At 34.0% G+C, this 22062-nt stretch overlaps 3 protein-coding genes across 5 annotated transcripts; all 3 read left to right on the top strand.

The window, feature by feature from the left end:
- The first annotated feature begins 270 nt into the window (after positions 1-270).
- LOC123225005 (polypyrimidine tract-binding protein homolog 1-like) lies at positions 271-5985 on the top strand. Of its 3 annotated transcripts, none has more exons than XM_044648831.1 (10): positions 271-542; positions 1327-1536; positions 2511-2573; positions 2657-2730; positions 2837-2932; positions 3512-3569; positions 3637-3741; positions 3834-3915; positions 5094-5159; positions 5454-5881. In XM_044648831.1, exons 1-10 carry the CDS (start codon positions 360-362, stop codon positions 5462-5464), a joined length of 948 nt encoding a protein of 315 aa, XP_044504766.1. In that variant the 5' UTR covers positions 271-359; the 3' UTR covers positions 5465-5881. The 3 variants fall into 3 exon arrangements, with proteins under 3 accessions (XP_044504766.1, XP_044504764.1, XP_044504765.1); XM_044648829.1 differs by having other exon boundaries at positions 273-542; positions 5094-5206; positions 5454-5985; XM_044648830.1 differs by lacking the exon at positions 271-542 and having other exon boundaries at positions 1372-1538; positions 2512-2573; positions 5094-5206; positions 5454-5985.
- A 5185-nt stretch (positions 5986-11170) lies between these two features.
- LOC123225007 (expansin-A5-like) lies at positions 11171-12671 on the top strand. The gene is made up of 4 exons (XM_044648832.1): positions 11171-11303; positions 11446-11588; positions 11670-11958; positions 12097-12671. The coding sequence occupies exons 2-4, from the start codon at positions 11459-11461 to the stop codon at positions 12404-12406; spliced, it is 729 nt and encodes a 242-aa protein (XP_044504767.1). The 5' UTR covers positions 11171-11303; positions 11446-11458; the 3' UTR covers positions 12407-12671.
- Positions 12672-19813: 7142 nt separating this feature from the next.
- LOC123226165 (myb-like protein AA) lies at positions 19814-21491 on the top strand. The gene is made up of 3 exons (XM_044650671.1): positions 19814-20244; positions 20325-20795; positions 20969-21491. The coding sequence occupies exons 1-3, from the start codon at positions 19902-19904 to the stop codon at positions 21256-21258; spliced, it is 1104 nt and encodes a 367-aa protein (XP_044506606.1). The 5' UTR covers positions 19814-19901; the 3' UTR covers positions 21259-21491.
- Positions 21492-22062: the final 571 nt, after the last annotated feature.

Genomic DNA, 22062 nt, shown 5'->3' with positions numbered 1-22062 from the left:
GGTTATTAAATTTGTGACAGATTATAAACATTAGAACTATATTTAATCAAATAGAATGTGTTACATATTCTTTATACATTCGAATTCATTCGAGTTTTAATAAAAATGGATTTTGCACTTATGAATATAAAAAATAAAATAGACATTTAATACCAATAATGCCCTCATCAACTAGTGCCAGAGATTCTTTCATTAAAAGCCCAAAATAGGAATTTCGACAAATATATCTTCTAATTGCTACAAAATCCTCACAGCACACGCAACAGAAACTATCTCATCTTCCCGAAAACAAAAATTCTCCCCAGGAAATTTCTAGGCAACCAAACGTGGTTCAAACCCTAAAACTCGTTAAAATCTAGATGTCAACCTCCAGCCAGCCACAGTTCCGATACACTCAGACTCCGTCGAAGGTCCTCCATCTCCGTAACCTCCCCTGGGAGTGTATGGAAGAGGAGCTTGTCGAGCTAGGTAAACCCTTTGGTAAGATCGTTAACACCAAGATCAATGTTGGCCCTAATCGTAACCAGGCCTTCGTTGAATTCGTAAGTACTTAGATTACTTTGTTTCAAATTCGTTGAAGATTGATTTCTTTTTATTAGCTTTACTTGGGAAAAAAGAAAATTTAGATATTTACGATGTAATTTGAATGTGATGAATTGGTTTTTTCTGTTATAGTAAAATTAGTTTGAGTTAATTAATTTTGTATGGTTTGGTTTTTGATGCAATTTATTGATAATACTTGCATTATGGGGTGACAATTTTAAGATTGTAACTTCAAACCGAGGGCAGTCAAGAACGACCAGTTTCTAAAATGCACGTCATTGAAATGAGGAGATAAGTTGGAAGTATGAGGTGAATAGAATGACTAGATAAAAGTGAGAATGTAGAGGTGGGGGTGGTTGACTATGGGTAAATGGGAAATTGGCTGAGATGGTGGACTCATACCCGATTTAGACATTCGGTGCTCCATGAGGTTGACTGGGATGGTTGAGTCATATCCAATGTTGACATTTGGTGCTCCATTACAAATGTTTTGGTTGAAAAAGTAGTGATAAAGTGATCTGAATTTTAAACAACTTGTTGAAATTAGTGCCCAATATGAGATGCTATGGTATTTATGTAGTGGAACCAACGGTTTGGGATCAATGCTTAGTTGAGTTGAGTTCTACTTGCATGAGAGTGCAAATTAAATTGGACTAGTGCCAGTACATCTAGTTTTAGCAAAGCCTTAATCAAATGACTACTATTTCTTGAGTAGTCAATGTTGGCAAATTACAATTAATTTTTTTTTTTCTATAAGTTGATTGAAGTATTGAATTTTTGCAGGCAGACTTAAATCAAGCCATTTCAATGGTATCGTATTATGCTTCTTCTTCAGAACCTGCACAGATTCGAGGTAAAACTGTGTATATTCAGTATTCTAATAGACATGAAATTGTCAACAACAAGAGTCTAGGAGATGTTCCTGGAAATGTTCTACTGGTAACTATCGAAGGTGTAGAAGCTGGTGACGTGAGCATTGATGTCATTCACCTGGTAAGTGTTTTTTGTTTAAAAGTATCCCATTTGGGCTCAAAAATATCACATTCACATGTTCATTTATTGTTTCCATTATCTACGACTTATAGAGCATGAAAGTAGCTTGTTTCTTGTGTTTTGTCTGGAATGTAACGCAGTTTATGCTTTTTTCTATTGTAATTTTAACTTTTGGTTATCAAGATGTTTCATGAACCAACAACATAAGTTGGGGTCTTGGAAATAGCTTTCAAAGCTTAAATCTTGTGCAATCCTATGCAATGCTTATATTCTTAGTTTTTTCCCACTTAACAATATATTGTGCACTGCAGCAGGAAAGATATCATACATACCGATTGTTCCACTTTCCCTTCTCTGTCTGTCAGTTCTTTTTATCTTTCTAATGCATCTTCATATGGAACATTGGAAATGTTGGCATTGCTCTGATTGAATATACTGTGATTAAACTTGGCATGTCACATGTGATGACTGATGGAGTGATGCCTGATGTGTAATATTATGTGACTCGTTTGAGAGCAGTGTTATGTTGCTTATATAAAAAATCTTATGTCCTTCATAGTTGGTATTCTTCATTCTTATTTTGCATTTTATTATTCCCAATTTTGATAGGAAATCTTTGTGTTAATAGCTTTCCCCCTTTAATCAGTAAATAATCTTTCTGCCTTCTCATAATTGTCACCTAAATTAAATTATATCAATTTTGATTAAGATCAATTGAATCACAGATGGTTCTGTCTCTTATTTAGATTTTTTTGTTGGAGACAGTTTGGAAATTTTATCATGCCCTTCATACTCCTTTCTAAGGTCTATCTTGACGCATATATGTACAGGTGTCATTCTGCACCTATATCTTATCCATTTGGATTTTTCTCCTTCTCCTGAATCAATGTTTGGAGTGGTACCTTGTGGCCTATTCATTGTTATCTTTTCATTTTTTTTACCATCTGATAATATCTATCTGAAACTTGTTTCAGGTTTTTTCTGCCTTTGGTTTTGTGCACAAGATAGCCACTTTTGAGAAGGCTGCTGGTTTCCAGGTGAGAAATCAGAATTGGATTTTGTTAGTTTTGAATTTTCATGTATCTTTTGTTTTCATTATCGAATTTGGATATCTTGGCAGGCATTGATTCAGTTCACTGATGCTGAAACTGCATCTGCAGCAAGGAATGCATTGGATGGAAGAAGTATTCCCAGGCATGCCCTGACTCTGCCTCTCCCCAAAGAATTTTTCCAAATTCACTTTTGAAATTTACTTAGTTGGAATAAGATATTTAAGTTGTGTCATGGATTTTCAATTCAGGTATCTGCTTCCACAACATGTTGGCTCCTGCCACTTGCGTATTTCATATTCTGCGCACACTGATTTGAATATAAAGTTTCAATCTCATCGGAGCAGGTAATGGAGGAGCCAAGAGGTTGACAATCTGATGTTTTGTTATTCTTCAGTGTGATCATGTTCAGTCTTTTACACTACTCTTTATTGTCTGCTTTTCATATCTGAGGTCTTTCTGACTTATGTGTGTGTTTTTGTTCTCTCGTATCTTAGTGAAGCTTGATAAACGGATCACAGATCTGTTGTCATGTAAGAGTAGTAATTTCCTTAATCTTTTGAAATTAGTTTAATGTTTTTTCAAACTTCTTTGTCAGTATGTTACTTGTATATTTGTTGTGAACTGTATTAAATGAGGCCTTTGTCATTAATCCGTTGAATCTTCTCTACCTTGCATAAATTTTCTGGATGCATAGTGACAACCTGGCTTTTCATGTGTGTATATATGTTGCATGGATGTATTTTACCAAATTTGTTTATACAGTGACTGGACTTTTTATGTTTGTATTCATATTCATATTTTTGCATTTTATGATTTTGTTTGGTTGTATTTCTATTCCTATTACAATTTCTGAAGCTCATGAATAAGCAGTGATGTATAATACGTGAATGATAGAGATTGATCTTGTTTGATAAATACTGCAGGGACTATACGAATCCCTACCTTCCTGTGAATCCTACAGCAATTGAGGGTCTTATGCAGGTACCTTTTTGATATTATATCTGTCATATTCTGTTGTAATGATTGTTCTGACAAGTGTCATCTCCAGCCTATTGTTGGTCCTGATGGAAAGAAGAAAGAACCTGAGAGTAATGTGCTTCTTGCTTCAATTGAGAATATGCAGTATGCTGTTACAGTAGATGTCCTCCATACAGTGAGTAATTGTATATATGTTTCATTCACATGTATTACTGATTTATTAGTTCGATTTTATCTTATACAATGTTGTTTATTTACCTGCTACAGGTATTTTCTGCATTTGGCACTGTCCAGAAAATTGCTATGTTTGAGAAAAATGGCGGAACGCAGGCTCTTGTTCAATATCCTGGTTAGTTGCCTTCCTGAGTGTTATTTTCTTGCTTATACCTATGTTAACTCCTTTTTTTAACACAAGCCTCATGTCTTGGAAGCATCTTTATTTTATAATTCTAGCATGTAAGTTGCTACTTCACTACAATTTCTTCATTTTTTTGTTGACTCTTCATTCAAGAATCTTTCTGGGATTTGGATCATATTTTTGGCATGTTAATATATAGTTTAAACCTAAAAGGTGAACGCGTCTTTGTGTTCTTTTCCTCTTTCCTCTTTTGACTTTTTTCTTCACTTCTCCTATATGCAAGAAATTGGAGAATGAAAATGTTTTTAACTGATGTATTTTTGTAGACTTTTTAGTTATGGTAACAGAAAGTCAATGCTCGGGCAAATATGATTTTAGTGGGGGACAAGATTTCAAGTGCCTTAAGCCTAGACTAAGTAATGTCTGACTGAAGTCTTAGTTTGAATCATTACTTTTAAGAGTCTTAAAGTAGTCTATGGTACATTTCATTGAACATAATTAGTTTATGGGATTGACTATTGGACCATGGTTTTAACTAAGAGGTCAAGTGTTCAAATCCTCGGGGGCACTAACGACCAAGTTTTAGGGTCAGGTTATACTTTGCAGTTTTAAGCTTGGTGGATTCATTAGAAAGATTAGGAATTTGAATAGCAAAGAAAAAAATTTGTCCAATGCAGTAAAAGGTAACTGCTGATCTGTTGCGATATTTCAATCTTAGTGTGACATTGTCAGCTGCTTACTCTAATAAGTTAGGTACAGGAGTCTGTGTTATGGATTTTGGATATTGGAGCTTTTAAAACTCTCTTCATTTAAATCAAATCATCATATTTGTCTAAGAGAGCAATGTTATCATATCCTTTTCTTGAAGTTCAGGATTTATCAACCATTCCTCTTAATTCAGCTTCCATCATCTCGCTTATGTTTTCTGTGTCCGTGCCTGTCCCCGAACATATTTGATAGTTGAACACTTTCTTTGTACAGACTGGAATTTATTTTGGGAACCGACAATCTTTTATCTTCATTTGGATGTTCTTCAATTTATGATACTTGGTTTTCTTATTTTAGTCTTTCAAGGCATTAATATGCTATATTATGTATTATTTTGTGTTCTTACCTTCTGTTTTGAGGCTTTTGTTAGGCTGTACTAATGTTAGATTTCTAATTTCCAGATGTCACGACAGCTGCACTTGCAAAAGAATCTTTAGAGGGACATTGCATATATGATGGTGGCTATTGTAAGCTTCATCTATCATACTCTCGTCATACTGATCTCAATGTTAAGGTATAAATATATGCTTTAAGTTAATGTTCATGAGAAAATAAAAGAGGAAAAAATATAGACATCCCTAGAAGAAAAAGTGGATTCATTCATGGTCGAAAAAACAATTGGCACCTAAAAAGTATGCTTCTTGACACTTGATTGCCCCTCTGCTTTGTTTCTTTTTTGTTCTGTCATTTCTAATTACATTAAATAGTTCATGGGATTTGCCTAATAAACCATATTGACTTCTTCAAATTGCTACTTGTAGGCTTACAGTGATAAAAGTAGAGATTACACTGTCCAGGACCCCACTTTGCTTGCTGCACAGCAGATCCCTGCTGTCTCTGCTGCGCAACCTGCATGGCAGAATCCTCAAGCCGTGTCCATGTATCCTGGCAGTGAGTATGCTGCCACAGCTGCCATGCAACCTCAGGTTCCTGGCGGACAAGTGCCATTATGGAATCCATCTGCACAGGCGGGCGCACAATATGTATCGTTTGCTGGTGCTTATCCTGGTCAAACACACCCACCAACAGTTCCTGCCTTTGCCGGTGCACCAACACCTCCTGGTTCCTCACCCCTGTCACAACCTGGTATGGCGATGACTCAGGCAGGTGTTCAGCCTAATGTACATCCTGGTGTTGTGTCAACACCGGGTCACCCTCATTATGTTCGATGATGTCGTATCTCTTCCTCCACCTAAAACTTGTGCCTTTATCAGCATTTCTTTATGTTGCTGTTGAGTCTGGAAAAAAAATTCTCATTTGATCTTATGTTGATGATTGGAAATCATTTTCTTCTTTCTTGTTATTTCCTTCGGGACACCATTAGAAGACTGCATCTAGATTCCAAACCATCTTACGATCATCTGATTGTATTGCAATTTTTTGCAAGAACTTTTTGTCGGCTTGCTTCAAAATTGATCCTACTGCCTATCCACCAAATTAATAGAAAGGGAGAGAGAAAAATAAATGAAGAATTTGTGTGTGCTTTATGGCCATCAATGGCATTATAAGTGATTGTTCCTCAGCCAATGAAACAACACTGCATATTCCTCGATTGTTAAAGCATTTCAGCAATGGCAGATATATGAAATAATGAGTATTAATTTGTGTATCCTCCATAACATTTTATTATGTAATTAAATGATTTTAAGTTATAAATAACACTACGAAACATTATTATTACTATACAAATTAATATTTATTGTTAGCATATATAGTTTTACTTATAAAAAGGTATTGGTGTTTTCTATAATTTTTCAAAGATTTTCTCTTAATCGTTCTAATGTCTGAAAGTGTATTGAAAACTCTAGATTTGATAAGTTTGACACGCATAGGGCCTTTTTTATGGTAACAATTTCTATGGTAGCTAATTTTCCTAATAAGAGTAATATTCAATACACAAATACTAGATAGTGAATCGGTGATCTATTATCTTTAGTTTCAAAATTTAATCTCATTCACTGCTCTAGTATCGCCCTAGTAAAGTGCTTCCATCGGTGTTTATTTTTCTATCTCTATGTATTTCACTGTTTCATCGGAAATTTCATTTACCTTTGTTATACTCTGGCTTGGTAGTTTCTATTGTCCCAGGATTGACAGAGGACTTAAAAAGTCATATACAGATATTTATGCTTTATTTTTTTGATAACATGTGCATCATGTTTGTTTATATCCATTAGTATTCATTGTTTTAACATGAATTGGTTTCGGTCATGTTCCCCAACACCAGGACGTGAATTTGTTTTGGTCATGTAAAGACATTAAGAAAATTCCCAATTGGATTTTATCTCTCGGAGGCCTTGTTCCCCAACACCGGTATCCCTCAAACCTTTGAATTGATAACTCAGTTCCCCGGTAGGCCAAAGATGTTTGTCGAGAGGGTCAATTTTCTCTGTAAGCCATGTGATTTCATGTGACTGTGGGTTCCTTTCAATCCTGAAATGTACTTGCCATTTTTACAGGAATTGTTATTCCCAGTAAAGTTTTGGCCTGTAAACATCAACCTGCTTCTTGCTGGTGAAAATATCCATTGACTACAATCTGATCGAGAGCAACTTATACTGGTTTTGGACAGAGACAGCTACTTCAATAATATACTCATTTGTTAATTGTTGATCAATTTTAATTATCGGGATTAAGAGATAATCATCAACCGTATTAGAGGTAAATTAAAATTTGATACAAGAAAGTAACAATGCTATAGATGAAATAGCACTGGTAACTTACCAACCCTTGTACATACTTTCAGATAAGGTGGATTCGATTTAATTTGAATTTAATAAAGTTTAATTTGAGTTCAAGCTCACTCAAATTGGTGATGAGGCCATTGAAGAGCTGAAAAACTTCGGAGAAAAAAGGTTATTAGAGGTGAAGAAAAAAAAAAAGTTCCAGCAGAAGCCGAAGAAGAAGAAAACTCACTAGAAAAAAGAAAAATCAACTAAGGCCAAAGGACTATTTCCCACCCAAGTTTTGATGCATTCCCAAAATCATACTTATAGGGTTTGAATAACCCAAAGTTTTATCTATGGGTCAATTGCTGTTAGAATTTTAAAATTTATTATAAAATTATTTATATTTTCCTCCCTATGTTTTAAAAACTAATAACTTTACTCTTACTTAAGTTTTATAACTTTAAGAAGTCACATTTTTTCTTCAAACCTTAGGTTTTTTCGTTCATCCCTCCGATCATCATCTCCGATGCCGACGACCTTTCCTCTCTATCATAAACAGTTGACCGGTACACAAGAAGAGATCTGGAGACTAGAAACCCTAGATTTGGAGGGAAAAATGTGACTTTTCAAAGTTATAAAACTTTAGACAAGGATAAAGTTGTTAGTTTTTAAGATTTAGGAAGAAAATAATGAATTTAATATTTTTTAATGTTATTAGTAAAATAACAATTTTACCCTATTTCTAATAAAAAATTCTAATGTCAATTGGCCTACAAGAGAGATTTTGAGTTTTTCGAACCCCTTGGATGTGATTTTGGAAACTTATCAGAACTTGGGTGGGAATAAGTCCTCTGGCCATCAACTAACAAGATAAATTGGCCATTTCACACATTAGGCCTAGCATTCACAGTGTCAAAGTCAGTTCAATTATGAGATAAAATCTAGATAGGATTGAACTAACTCTACTAGGAGTATTAGCAATGGTGTAAGGCATATTCTAATACATATCTTCATCCCTTTTAAATCACCATCAGGAGGAAACTGGCTGTAAAACTTACATCACAACCATTTGAAGGAGGAAGCTTCCTCTTTCCTTGAGCTTCATGATGTTGATAACCAAATGGCTGCATTCTGATTACCATGAAAGTTCACACTCATTTCCCCAAAAGAAGCCTGAATGCTGACATATTTAGCGGAGATGATTACTCCACATTTTTCGACAATCCAAGCTCATGCATGAACACATATATGTCCACAACCAGAATCCTAATTTGCCACTAAATTTCTTGTCAGTCAGCCCCTTCTAAATATTTCTACAAACATAAGTTAGTTGATTCCCTGTATCCTGAAAAAAGCTTTACTTTCACAAAGCACTAGAAGAACAGATAAATGTTGGGTTTGAGCTCAGTTTAATTCGATAATTTGACTTAGTTTAAAAAGATACAATTAAAACTCATAACTTCCATATTTATTAAATATATTCAAAATGAAGGAGTAAAATTTTACTAATGCAAAATTTTAAATTTTTAAGGGTATTATGCCCAATCCGAATAACAATTAACTTGAATTTAGCTTAATAACCAAATCAAACCCAATTTGATATTCACCAAACTGCAAGCAACTTGTGAGTGCCTCGGGTGGTTCAGAGCCCAAATTGAAGTTTGAAGGGTACTTGAAACTTTAATAGTTTATAGGGCTTAGCTCTTTCAAATCAATGAAATCTGTGAAGTCAGTTATCAGAGAAAACAAGTTAAAGGCCCACCCAATCTAGTGAAAAAGATTTGCCTCTTTTTTTTTTCCTGGCAAACTTTCCATGGATTATGGAGTTCCAGCAATTATGCATTCCAGACTTTTCATTGCAGGTCCATTTTCTCTTGGTTAATTGAATTAGACTTTTTCCTTTCAAATCTGATCCGCTGTATGTACAAAAAGTCTTGGGGCCATGGCCAGTTTCATATCAGAAAAGAAAATTGAATTAGATGGTCCTTGAAAACTATAAATCCTGAAAGAGATCTTAATCTTGAGCATTCAAGCTCTTCTATATGTTAACTAATCTCCAATATTAAATTTAACAATAATATTTCATGTACAAGCGATTAAATAATAATATACTCAAACAAACTGATGTGTCATTATCTGATTAAATAATTTTGAATTATAATAAAGTACTTAATTATATGATGACACGTCAATTTTGCTTGTATTTATTAATATTTATTGTTTGTATATGTACTTAGAGTTAGATTCGAATTAAGTCTAACCTGAACATAAACTAACTCAAATAAGTTTGAGTTAATTGGAGATGTCTTATTAGAGCTAGAGCACACCCCTATATGTAATATATCGTCTGCATTAGCCATGAAAGTGAAACCCTCTCTCCATGACAAAAAATGTACTTGCTTCCATGCAAAAAGCTGCTTTAGTTGATGCAGTGTCGAAGGAAAATTAACTTTCATTCTGACTTGTATCAACGGTGAATCCTTACTAACAGTGACAAAAGACAACCCAAAATCAACTTTGTACTCAGGAAATCATCTGTCAAAATGAAGTAAAGAAGGAGGTCATATTTTGAGTTTTCAATCATAGTCTCTTCTTTCTCACCTCATACCAGAAGTACAGCAAGCCTTAGATTCTGACTGCCCTTTATCAACTTTTTGCTTCTTCTTATGATTTTATTCTTAATTTTTGTGTAACTTGAATCATAATACAATCATTAAAGATTTAGAGCTGACTTGACTCGAATTCTGAAGGAGGGTTATACAAATTCAAGGAATAGGGATTCGTGAAAGTGGATTTTTAAGGAGATTTATAATGTTGGTGGAAAAATTAGACCCATAAACTTTACACTCAAGTAAATACAACAGATAATTGATGGAATAACAGTAATCTATGGTAAAGTGGGTATGATCTATAAACAGAACAGGTGTAAACTTCTTGTAGATATGCCACCTGCGATTATATATGTCGAGTAAGTGATATATATTAGAGTACATGAGTAAATGTGCCGTAAAAACTAGAGAAAGAACATAACAATCTCTTTTCTGTCTCGTATTTTCATCATTTATAGTGAAAATTTCTCTGGTTTCTACCCGTAGTTTTTCTTGTATTGAAGTTCCATGTAAACCATGTATTCATGTTTCAGAAATGAATCAATTTATCCATTAAAGGAAAGCCACGTTGCAGGCAACCATTCACCATCCATGGCATGATAAATGAGACAGGTCAGTTGCACAATCTTGATCACGCAACTCACAAAACACAAGAACATTATACATGTGGTGATATCCCACCATCAAGTCCACTTCATTTAAAAGCATTTAATAGCAAAACCACTACACTGCATAGACGGTCTTTTGCAAACTCACTTCTCCATCATCTTTTGATTCATCAAAATATCTTCATTCTAAAATTGCTACACTTAGAGTTAAGGGTGGATTCGATCAATTGTTCCACTTGAACAAGCTAAACTTGAGTTGGATTTATAGTCAGTAGCTCAAATCAAGTTTGACATGTTTAACTCTCTAACCGTATTTTTTATCCATCTGATAATATTGATTATCTCATCAACAAGACTGTTTAATCTGTCGTTAAACTTCTGATGATTTTATACACTAATTCAAATAAGTTGAAGTTCGGCTGAGTATTCACTCTGCATCTGTAAATCTTTGAATAATGAAAAAAAATGTTGTTACTGTTTGAATGGACTTGTTCTCCTGGCATTTTCCTACCGGACAACTTCAGAATCACGCGGTTTGTGGCCCTAAACCGCTTGTAAAAGCTCTTAAAACCACGTTGTTTCTGTAAAAAACACAGTTCCAAAACCACTTAACAGTTGCATGCCACCAACACCACAAAGATTGTCAGGTTTGATGTTGACTAACCTCTATTAATTCTCCTCAACCTTGCCCTTCTTCTTCATTTCCTCAAACAACTACTTTCCAGGTTCATTTTCCTGCAACAATTTTCTCTTTCTTTCATAAAACTGCTTTCAAAATCATGAAAACTATATGCTTTGTAGTCATTATTTATGGTACTTACTACTATTTTGCACAATGCTGAACTGGGTACTCAAATTCTTGTGCAGGAAGGAAACAAAAATGGCTCTTCTGGGGACTCTTCTGGTGGGGTTTCTCTCAATGGTCTCTTCTGTTCAGGCTTATTATGGCGGTGGTTGGATTAATGCTCATGCCACTTTCTATGGAGGAGGTGATGCTTCTGGGACAATGGGTATGTGAAGTTACCAGAGCTGTAAATCCGTAATAATATAACATATTTTTGACTTTTTTCTTTTTTTGGTGTTTTTTGAAGGAGGAGCTTGTGGATATGCGAATTTGTACAGTCAAGGCTATGGAACAAACACTGCAGCCCTCAGCACTGCACTGTTCAACAATGGTTTAAGCTGCGGAGCTTGCTATCAGCTCATGTGTGTTAATGACCCTCATTGGTGCCTTCCCGGCTCCATTACTGTCACTGCTACTAACTTCTGCCCTCCTGGTGGCTGGTGTGACCCTCCAAACCACCACTTTGATCTCTCTCAGCCCATCTTCCAACACATTGCTCAATATCAAGCTGGTATTGTTCCTGTACTCTACAGAAGGTAACAAAAACTTCATTTATTATTAAGATATTGTGTAATTTAAACATAAAATCTATTTAACCATATAGGATATCTATATATACCCAACATTACAGCAAGTAAGGCTAATTCTGGGGAATGGATTGGCAATTTTTGCAGGGTGAGATGCAAGAGAAGCGGAGGGATTAGGTTCACTATAAATGGTCATTCATATTTCAACTTGGTCCTTATAACAAATGTCGGAGGAGCTGGTGATGTGCATGCAGTGTCAATCAAAGGCTCAAAGACAAGATGGCAGCCAATGTCAAGAAATTGGGGCCAAAATTGGCAAAGCAACTCCTACCTTAATGGGCAAAGCCTCTCTTTTGTTGTAACCACCAGTGACGGTCGCAGTGTGGTGTCTTACAATGTTGCCCCTGCTGGCTGGTCCTTTGGCCAGACATATACAGGAGGGCAGTATCGGTATTAGTCATCAGATCGTAGATATTTTTGCATGGGGCCAAAAGACTGATTCAGAAATGGCCCTTTGTTGTTCTAATATGATTCTGAGATTCTGCCGTTCATGGCAGGCCTAGGGAGAGAAGCTGTAAGTGCTTTTACTGCCCTTTTGTTGCCAATTCATCAAAAGAGTGCTTTGGTAAGGTAGCACTGTAATAAGCTATTGCAACTGCTGAATACCATCATGTTTGTATCTGAGTTTTTACCATTAAATGTAAAATTTTAAATTTTCCCTATTTCTTTTTTCAACTAACACATAAATTTACTCATTGTTAATTCATATTATTATATCATTGTTGAGGTACTTAACTATTCATGTCTTTGTAACAATTGAATCATAGTCAATATTAAGGATAACATTACCCTTGATATTGTAACATAACCCTAATTTTAAACGTCATTTTCTAAGTTGTTATTATTGGTAATGATTAAGGATAAATTCAATTCAAATTAGTTTTGTTTTAATTCATCATTCAAATTAAACAAATTGATATTTAGTTGAAGTTTTAGTTATATAACGATTTATTTATCTATTTGATAATATTATTTATTTCTCCGATAAATATTATTAACTCTTATAATAATACTGTTTATCTTGATAACAAACCTCTAATAATATTGTATATAAGTTCAAATTAAATATATGAAATTGATTTCAACCAAAGTTTACCGAAACTTAAGCTCAGATTGAATTCACCCTTAACATTAATGCCATTATCTCAAGATTTCATTCATCAAATCAAAACTGTTAACCACATGGGCAGCAAAGATGCAAGATTTAAAATCATTTCAAACTCTTAACTTGATAATAAAACTGAAAATACACATGTGGCTGAACTTGCACCGTCAACAAGCTTTCCCTTTCTTCTGCAGGCATTGAGCCCCACCCCAACTCTCAAAACACCAGTGCAGGGTAAGTAGGTCCTTCTGCCTTAATGGTAATGGAGAAAATTTATAACGTGCCCGACAAATTTCTTGCTTCAAATTAATTTTTTCTGTGTGTGTGTGAGCCAGCTGGTACGCTAAGCGACATTAGGGGCAGGGGTGGATTCCAACGAAGTTAGTTCAATTTGATGTGAAACAAATTCGAATTAAGGTTTTCAGTTAAATATTTTAATTTGAGTTCAGTACAAATTTTCATCTAGTGAAATATTCATCCTGTAGGTTATAGTTATTGATTCCACTAGTCTTATTATTTATTTTATTAATAATTTTTTGATAATAATTTTGATTAATTTAAATTTAGATTAAATTTTTTTTTAATTAATCATAATAAATTCGAATTAAATTCAAGTCAACTCATATTTGAGTTTGACTTGACTCAAATCTAACTTTAATTAAGATTGAATCTAAATCAATTCAATTCAATTTGATATTTGATTCGAATCAAATCAAATTCAAATTAGAGCTTTAACTCTATAACTCTATTTGAGTTTGACTCAGTTTCCTCTTTGGTTATATTATTTATTTTATTAATAATATTATTTATTTTATCAGTAATATTTTTTATTTTATATAAATATTTAAAAAAATATTTTTAATTAATTTAAATAAATTTAAATTTAAAATAATTTATGTTCAGTTTAATTCAAACCCGACCTTAGAGGACATTGGAATATCTAAGGTGTCTAATCAATATACCGACATGCGAGTTTTGATGGGTCCACATATTTATGTATCTTCATTAATTTTAGATGCCCCCAAGAAGAAAGAGTGTGAGATTGATAGATACAGATGGAGCGATGCACTGCCATGCATTACTAGTTAGAAAATGCTTCTTCTGTTGTATGCTGTTGTTGATGAGTGATTCAGATTTTTTTACTTGTTAGGCCTTCAAGATTTGATTTGATCAGCATTTTGTTGTTAGAAACTTACAATCTTGCATTGCATGAGTTATTTGAAGTTGTTTCTTTAGTCGAGTTTTTTAATTAATGGCCATGTATTGCCGTGATGCCACACAGACATAACTGTTGGAAAGTGTAGTTGCACAATTACGGTTAGGTTAGGTCTGAATTAAGCCAATTCAATATTTAGTTTGAATGAATCAAATTAGAGTATAGATAGTCTCGATTTGAGTTTGAATCAATTCAACTTAAATCAAATAAATTTTCAGTAGATTCATTTTTTGATAACTTCTCCATTAATCTTAAGACTAGACTCAAATTGGATCAGTTTTGTCATAAAAGCCAACTCAGTTTAAATTAAATTCATTTAGGTTGAACCTGAATCAAACTCAAGTTGATAGGATCAACTTGTTTCTAAACCAAGTTAAACTTGAGTTAGGGGAAGTTTGACTCAGTTTGACTTTTGAGCTGAACGGATGGTTTGATTCGGTTCAACTTAACTCTGGATTTGATTTGAATCTTATCAAACAATTTATCAAAATAATATTATTTTTCTTATTATTGGGTAAAATGATGTCATTTTATCAATTAACTACAAGTTCGAGTTATTTAAACTACAAATTTGAGTTATAAATCCGATCGAAGCTTCAAATTAGGGATTGAGTTGAACTTGAGCCACCCCATTTTTCATTCAAGCTAAACTCAATTTAAGAATGTTGAAACTTAACTCAATTCGTATCCACCCTAAACAAACATCATGGCCAACTTAATTGAGTATAACTTTTTGAATTCGAAGCAAGTTTGAGCTAAAACTTGTTCACACTTGGCTCGGATCCGCCGCACAATTCTTTTACCATGAACTTAGATTCAAATGGACATATGTTTATCTTCACAAACTGAACCTTAGAACATACATTTGTTAACGACGTAAAATAAGACAGAAGTTACTAATTTTTAAGCCTCGTGCTCTCATATGAGCTTCTTTTTTGTTTTTGGGTTGAGCGTAGAGATTCATTCTACTGATAATTGAAGAGACGCACTCTAATGTAAGCCCAAAACTTTAAGGCCTGGCCTCGGGCTTTGTTATCATTATTTTGAGTATTTTATGACATATATTTACTTGGCAAGATTTACATTGCTACAAACAAAGAGGCAAATCTGCAAGTGTGAATAATTAAGCCACAACCTAAAACAGAAATATAGATATATGATTTAATCCTGACTTTTACAGGAAACTAACAACAATCTATCTTCTAAAATTTCTCCCCGTAATTCCAATTAAGCTAATGTTGGAATTAATGACCAATTCGTCTATAATATGATATGCTGATATATATGGAGTCCCCAAGTTTGTAAATTCATTTAAAAATTAGAATTTTAGTTTGATTTTTCTTATGAATAACAATCATAATGTAAAAATATGGATATTATTCTCTTGAATGAGGACCGTCACGATTGTTTGGTGACCCTATTTTGATATGCTTTCTCTTTACAATTTTTTTTGGGTTAATTTCACACTCTCTAGAGTACTGTTTAACCTCAGTTTTCCAGAGTTGCAATGATATTTGACCCTGAAGTGAAACTAGACTTACCATGCAAGTTTGAAAGTAAGCTTGTATATATTTATCGTTCCCTTCTGATTAGTTTTTCATTCCCTTACCCTGCAGTAATCTGGCCTGGCTGTAACTCACAGTAGCTGCTTATTTAAAAGCCATGCACTGTAATTAATATGATAGACGCCTTGGACGGAAACAAGAGAGAGGTATATGTAACTTCCAAAGGTTAATTTGAATAGCAAAAAAGGACATTTCATATATAAAAGAGTGTAAGTTCAAGTTTTCTCTGACGATATATCAATATCAAATTTTTGATTTACCTGATTCAAGACCTAAAGTTTGTCCTATTCGATGTGGTTGGTTTCAATCTAATGTAATGGTTCAGGTGAGATTCCTCGTTACAAAAATAATAATAATAATAATTACAATAATAATAATAAAAATAGCATGTGTCAGTGATATTGAGATTTCAAACAATAGATACTGAACAAACTAATTGAAACAAATAATTGCATTGAATATTGGAAATTTCAAGTTATCCAACACTTGTTAGGAGGGATTCAAATCCAACCAATTCAAGTTTTAAATTCATGTTTAGCTTGAGCAATCTAAAGATGAGTTGAAACTCTAATTTGATAATTCAGTTTGAGTTTGAGAGTTCACTTGTGTCATCGCACTACAACTCTTTTTATTTAGCCACTTTTCTCTTTCTTCTTTAACAACTTTTCTTCTTCTTTTTCCCAGTATCACTATTCACCATTCAAGTCCGCCTAACTTGAACTCAAACTGGTTATTCCGTATTTTAGCAAAACTCATGCTAATCTTGTTCTAGATCACTTTGGCTTTAATCCATCCAAAATTATTAGTCTTTACAATTTACTCTCCTTAAATCTTATAGCCTTTACTCGATTGAAAACTTGAGTAAATGTTATCGTCAATAACCACTGATATCACAACGATGACAATAGTGAAGGTTGATAACGATAAGATCATGGTAGTGGTAAAGGAATGATGCTAGCAGCTAGAGTATCGAAAGAATTACAAAGATTTATTTATAAGTTTTTAAGCTCTTTAGAAATGATTTGACAAAGAGTTCAAGTTAAATTATCATATTTAATACATTTGGGTCATAAAAACCTTAGTTTTTTTTTAATTTTATGGATAGTTATATAGTTTTACCCATACACATTTAATTTTTTTAATAGAATTTGATTTTGAATAGAAAAGTATTCATTGTTTCATCTAGAGGTGAAAAAGTGTTTTTAACACAAACCTTGGCTTGAAAAATGTAATTTACTTTAGGGAGAAGGACTATTTCACCCCCAACTTTTGATGTGTTCTTAAAGTGCTACCCATAGCAGATGAAAATCCACTTTTTCCACTCATGAGCAGTTAATATGGATGATTTCTGTTTGTATAAGGGTGAAATGTCCATTTTACCCTTATTAGATAAAATGACAAAAATACCCTTTAATTTAATCTCCCAATATTGATGTGAGGGTCTTACCATTCACCCCCCTTAGGTTTTAGAAACTAACATTTTCACCTTACCTAAAGTTTTTAAACTTTGAAAACTAACATTTTCACCCCCAAACCTAGGGTTTCCATATTTTTCAAAATACAACTGCCCCTCATAACTTTCAAAACTAGCATTTCACTCCCATTCTTCAACTTCATCTCCCGACGTCATCTCTGGCGTCGTCACCGGCCTCCTCCTTCTCCTAGTGCGACGGTGGTGGTGCAATGAAAAGATCTTCATCTCCTCATCGCACAGTGCGACGAAGAGACGGAGATCTCTTCGTCGCACCACCGTGCGACGAAGAGGTCTCTCTTTGTCGCTCCACCCAGACGACGAAGGACGACGCTTCGCCGTCCTTCGTTGCTCATCGAGTCGTCCAAACACGACGACGAAGCATCATCCTTCGTCTGTTCTTCCAGATTTGGATGACGCTTCGTCATCCAGATCTAGGCGACGAAGGGTCGTCCTTCATCATCCTTTGTAGTCAGAGATGGGAGATCGATCGAATGCGTCGGCCGTCGGTGGTGGCCGGAGAAGAAAGCAAACCCCAGAGGTAAAATGTAAACTTTTCAAACTTTAAAGATGGGTTAGTCATTATTTTTTAAAACCTGGAGGGGGAAAACGGTAAAATTTTAAAGTTTTAAGGTTTTAAATAGTAAATGATGATTTTACCCCTGTCCCTAACTGAAAAATTGGACGGCAGTTTGCTCATAGGTGGAAAAAGTGGATTTTCATCTGCTGTGGGTGGTATTTTGAAAACACATCAAAAGTTGGATGGGAAATAGTCCTTCTCCCTTTACTTTATATATAAAAAAAATAATGTTATTTATATAAACAGTAAGTATTAACGAATATAAATAAATTGACATATCATCTTTATTTTCAAATTATTTAATTGACACATCAATTTATTTATATTCATTAATATTCGATCAGTCATACATAAAACACTACGGTATATAAGACCTCCGGGAAAGCCACATGGTATTATTTGTCATTTAGTATTAAAAAATAAGAAAACATTTGATAAAATTTTATTTTGAATTTAAGTCCTTGTTTATTGATGTGTGAATGGTGAGCTTTTTGCAGGGGACCAAGGCTTGGACTCAGGCAAACAGTTAGCCTTTTTTGTGAATTGATAGTGAGACACCCCATCATATTTAAAGAGAGAGAGTTTGAGTGTTCTATCGAGAGTTTTCTTTTGTTTGAATCTCTTGGACATACTCTTCATGAATGACACTGCTTGCCCAGAGAAATGCAAGAAGAGAAGAACGCAAAGGGGTGATTCAACCCTAATAAAAGTTTATCATTGAAAAAAACAAACATTCAATGTCGAAAAGGCAGAAAAAAAAGGGACACCGGTTGTACTCCATAGTCTTGGAGTGTAAACCGCACACTTCACTCGTCCAGGTTTTGCAGAGTGATTTTAACTTGCAATAATTGAGGGTGAGTACGATCTCACATAATTTAACTCAAATAAGTTAATCTCAAATTAACGTTGTAATTTGATAGTTTGATTTAAACTAATTTATTTATTTATTCAATAACATTAGTTATTTTATTAGTGATATTGTTTACCCTTTATCGACATGTTTATCTTATCATCAATCCTCTATTGACATTGTATATTAACTCAATCAAGCTTAAGTTGGACATTAATTTGAGCTAAAACTGATCCAAATTTAGCTCCACTTGGATCAATTCCCCCTAGCAATAATATTTTACGTATAAATAATAGATATTTATTAATGAGTATAAATAAATTAATATATCATCATATAATTAAATAATTTTAAAATATATATTAAAATAAATAATCAAATTATTTATCATATAAATTTATTACTATTATTACATGTAGTATTACTTCTCTATCATATATCTTATAAGTGAAAAATAAAAAAAAATCAGTTAATTGAACGAGTTTGTTATCATATAAATCCTAACAACAGTTTAGTTAAAAAGATAAGAAATTCAGAGTGAATCATAATTCATTTGATAACAAAATTATCTAGATTAAATATATTGTTTACCAATTTAAACTCGTAGAAGAAGTTAGGCCACTTTTTTTGGTTTAATCCGGAATTATTTTTTTTAGTTGAATAAAAAAAGCTTTAGATTTAATTATCAAATTTATAATACTATATCAAATAAATAAAAAATTTGATTTTAATGGAGCTAACCTAAGTTTCTTTGTTTCCATTCGGATTGATTTTGTTTCTTGATCACACAAAGGATGTAGCGTGTGTGACAAGTGAAAGAGATGAGTCCACAGAAACAGTCAAAATCCAGGTGATGGTGAGTCGAAGTGTAGTCAGGAACTCAGAACTCTCAGCTCAGGTCCTTAAACAAAGAAGATGATGATGAGTGGCCGTGTGGATTTCTGTTACAACAAAGCCAACCACGTTTTTTCTGCCGTCTAATTAACCACTTTTAACTCTTTCTCTCTCTCTTATCGCTTTTTTCTGCCACCTGCTTTTACCATTTATGGCTTTTAGAACATGAGTTTGCAACAGTTCCACAACAGCTACATCTGTCACTAAGAAAATGACAGCCAGCTCCGATATTTATTCCACTACTACTACTTGCCTCAATAACTCATCAATGGAGGTGTTTTCCCACATGGGTTCTCTCCATGCTGCTCCAACTACTACAAATTCTGAGAAAAATAGTCTTAGTAACCTAGAAGATTCTGATGGGTTTGAAGAAAACACTTATAACTTGAGTGAGGATCATCATGTTGTGAAAGAAATGCATAGTGGTGGGCAGTCAAAGAGTAGTTCCAGAGGGCATTGGAGACCTGCAGAGGACACTAAACTCAAGGAGCTTGTTGCATTTTATGGTCCTCAAAACTGGAACCTTATAGCTAAGAAGTTGCAAGGGAGATCTGGTGATTAGATTTCTTGGCTTTTCTCTATAAAAGGTTAAACCTTTTTCACTTGAGATTAATGTTATGTGTTTCTTTTTAAGGTAAAAGTTGCAGATTGAGGTGGTTTAATCAGTTGGATCCGAAGATCGACAAAAGAGCTTTCAGTGAAGATGAGGAAGAGAGACTAATGGCGGCTCATAGAGTTTATGGCAACAAATGGGCTATGATTTCGAGGCTTTTCCCTGGTAGAACTGATAATGCAGTTAAAAATCACTGGCATGTTGTAATGGCGAGGAAGTTTAGAGAACAATCCAGCGCTTATAGGAGGAGAAAACTGAGCCAAGCTGCTGTTCATAATACTGACCAAAACTGTGCTCAAAATATGAGCAATGTCAGCTTCATAAATCCAGCAAAAAGTCTCGACTCATTTGCACCTCCCATTGCTGCTGGTGGTGGAGATTTGTTTCTTGGATCTACAAGCAGCTGCAATAACTTTAACTTTCTCCCTCTTCATGATGATCAAAATCAAAGACCTAATTTTGCAGCTTGTGGAAATCAGAAACCTCCTTTTGGTTTGTCTTTTCCTCTTGTCATTCTTTACCTTTTTGTTACTTAATTTGTTGATTCTCATCTGGGTTTTTGTGCTTCCTTTCATTGGCTTATCTGCCATGTCTGGTTTTCTCAGTGCAACACTTTTTTTTTCCTCTCTTAATATCACTTCATTTTTTTATTTTTTTTTTTGCAGGTTACAATGGAGATTACATGAGTTTAGGCCTGGAACAAGACAGCTCAAGCTTCAATATTTTCAAGCCTTATACCGTAGACAATAATTTTCCAATGCAACAATCAAACTACCAGCACCATTCTGCAGCTTTCTCAGAGACTATGGCATCGGCATCGGCGGCATCTCCAGTCTCAATCACTGAGCCATCATCTTCATCACTGTCACTTGCAGATACCACAGCAACCAGCCATTTTGAGACTAACATTTCACCACCATTTATAGATTTTCTTGGCATTGGAGCCGCTTCATGAAGAGCACAATTTTTCACGAGCAGGGATTTGAACCAAATATTGAGGTGCAAACACTATATCATCACTCATCATGTCAAGTCAGCAAAACAGCTTTTCTTAAGGGATCAGCATATTTAATGTTCTCACAGAATATATTTTCCAAATTTGAATCAATGAACTTGTTTGCTTGCTTACCCACTCTATACATTTAACACCTCATAATAATTCTATCTTCTAAATCCTTTATGTTTCTAGCTATAATTTCCTAACACTACATTAATTCTATTCATTTTCGATGCAGTTATAAGAATGCTCTTTGCAACTATGCTGTCCCTAGGGCTAGGGGTATATTTAATACAATCTGAGTAGGGTTTAGAATAGTCTTAAGCTTGGATCGAAACCATAATGTTTAGCACGAGTTTGAGATTACTAAATTTAATGCGCATTATTATCAGAGGGTTATCAATAGAATGAACAATATTATTAAAAAGATAAACACTAGCAAATGAATAAATGAGTTTATCTCAAATTGAGTCAAGTCATGAATTCAATTTGAGTCAACTCTAATCAAATCCATCCCGACATAGGGCTTGATTCAATTTGAATTATTGAAATCCAGTTTGAATAAGTCAAACAAGTTGTGTTAAAGCCTATGTGGACATTGCAGTTTATATAGACTCAAATTGAATCCAAAATAAAATTATTTTTAAGTCTTAGTTTGTCAATCTTAAATCTATTTCAAACTTTGTTTAGAATTTTTTTTTGAGTCAAAATGCAGATTTTTTCCAATCTAAATATATAACATGATTGGACTCTTAATCTGAG

This window comes from Mangifera indica, chromosome 9 (genome assembly GCF_011075055.1).
Source record: "Mangifera indica cultivar Alphonso chromosome 9, CATAS_Mindica_2.1, whole genome shotgun sequence".
In the NCBI taxonomy this organism is placed as follows: Eukaryota; Viridiplantae; Streptophyta; class Magnoliopsida; order Sapindales; family Anacardiaceae; genus Mangifera; species Mangifera indica.
This window is presented reverse-complemented; position numbering and strand designations above follow the sequence as displayed.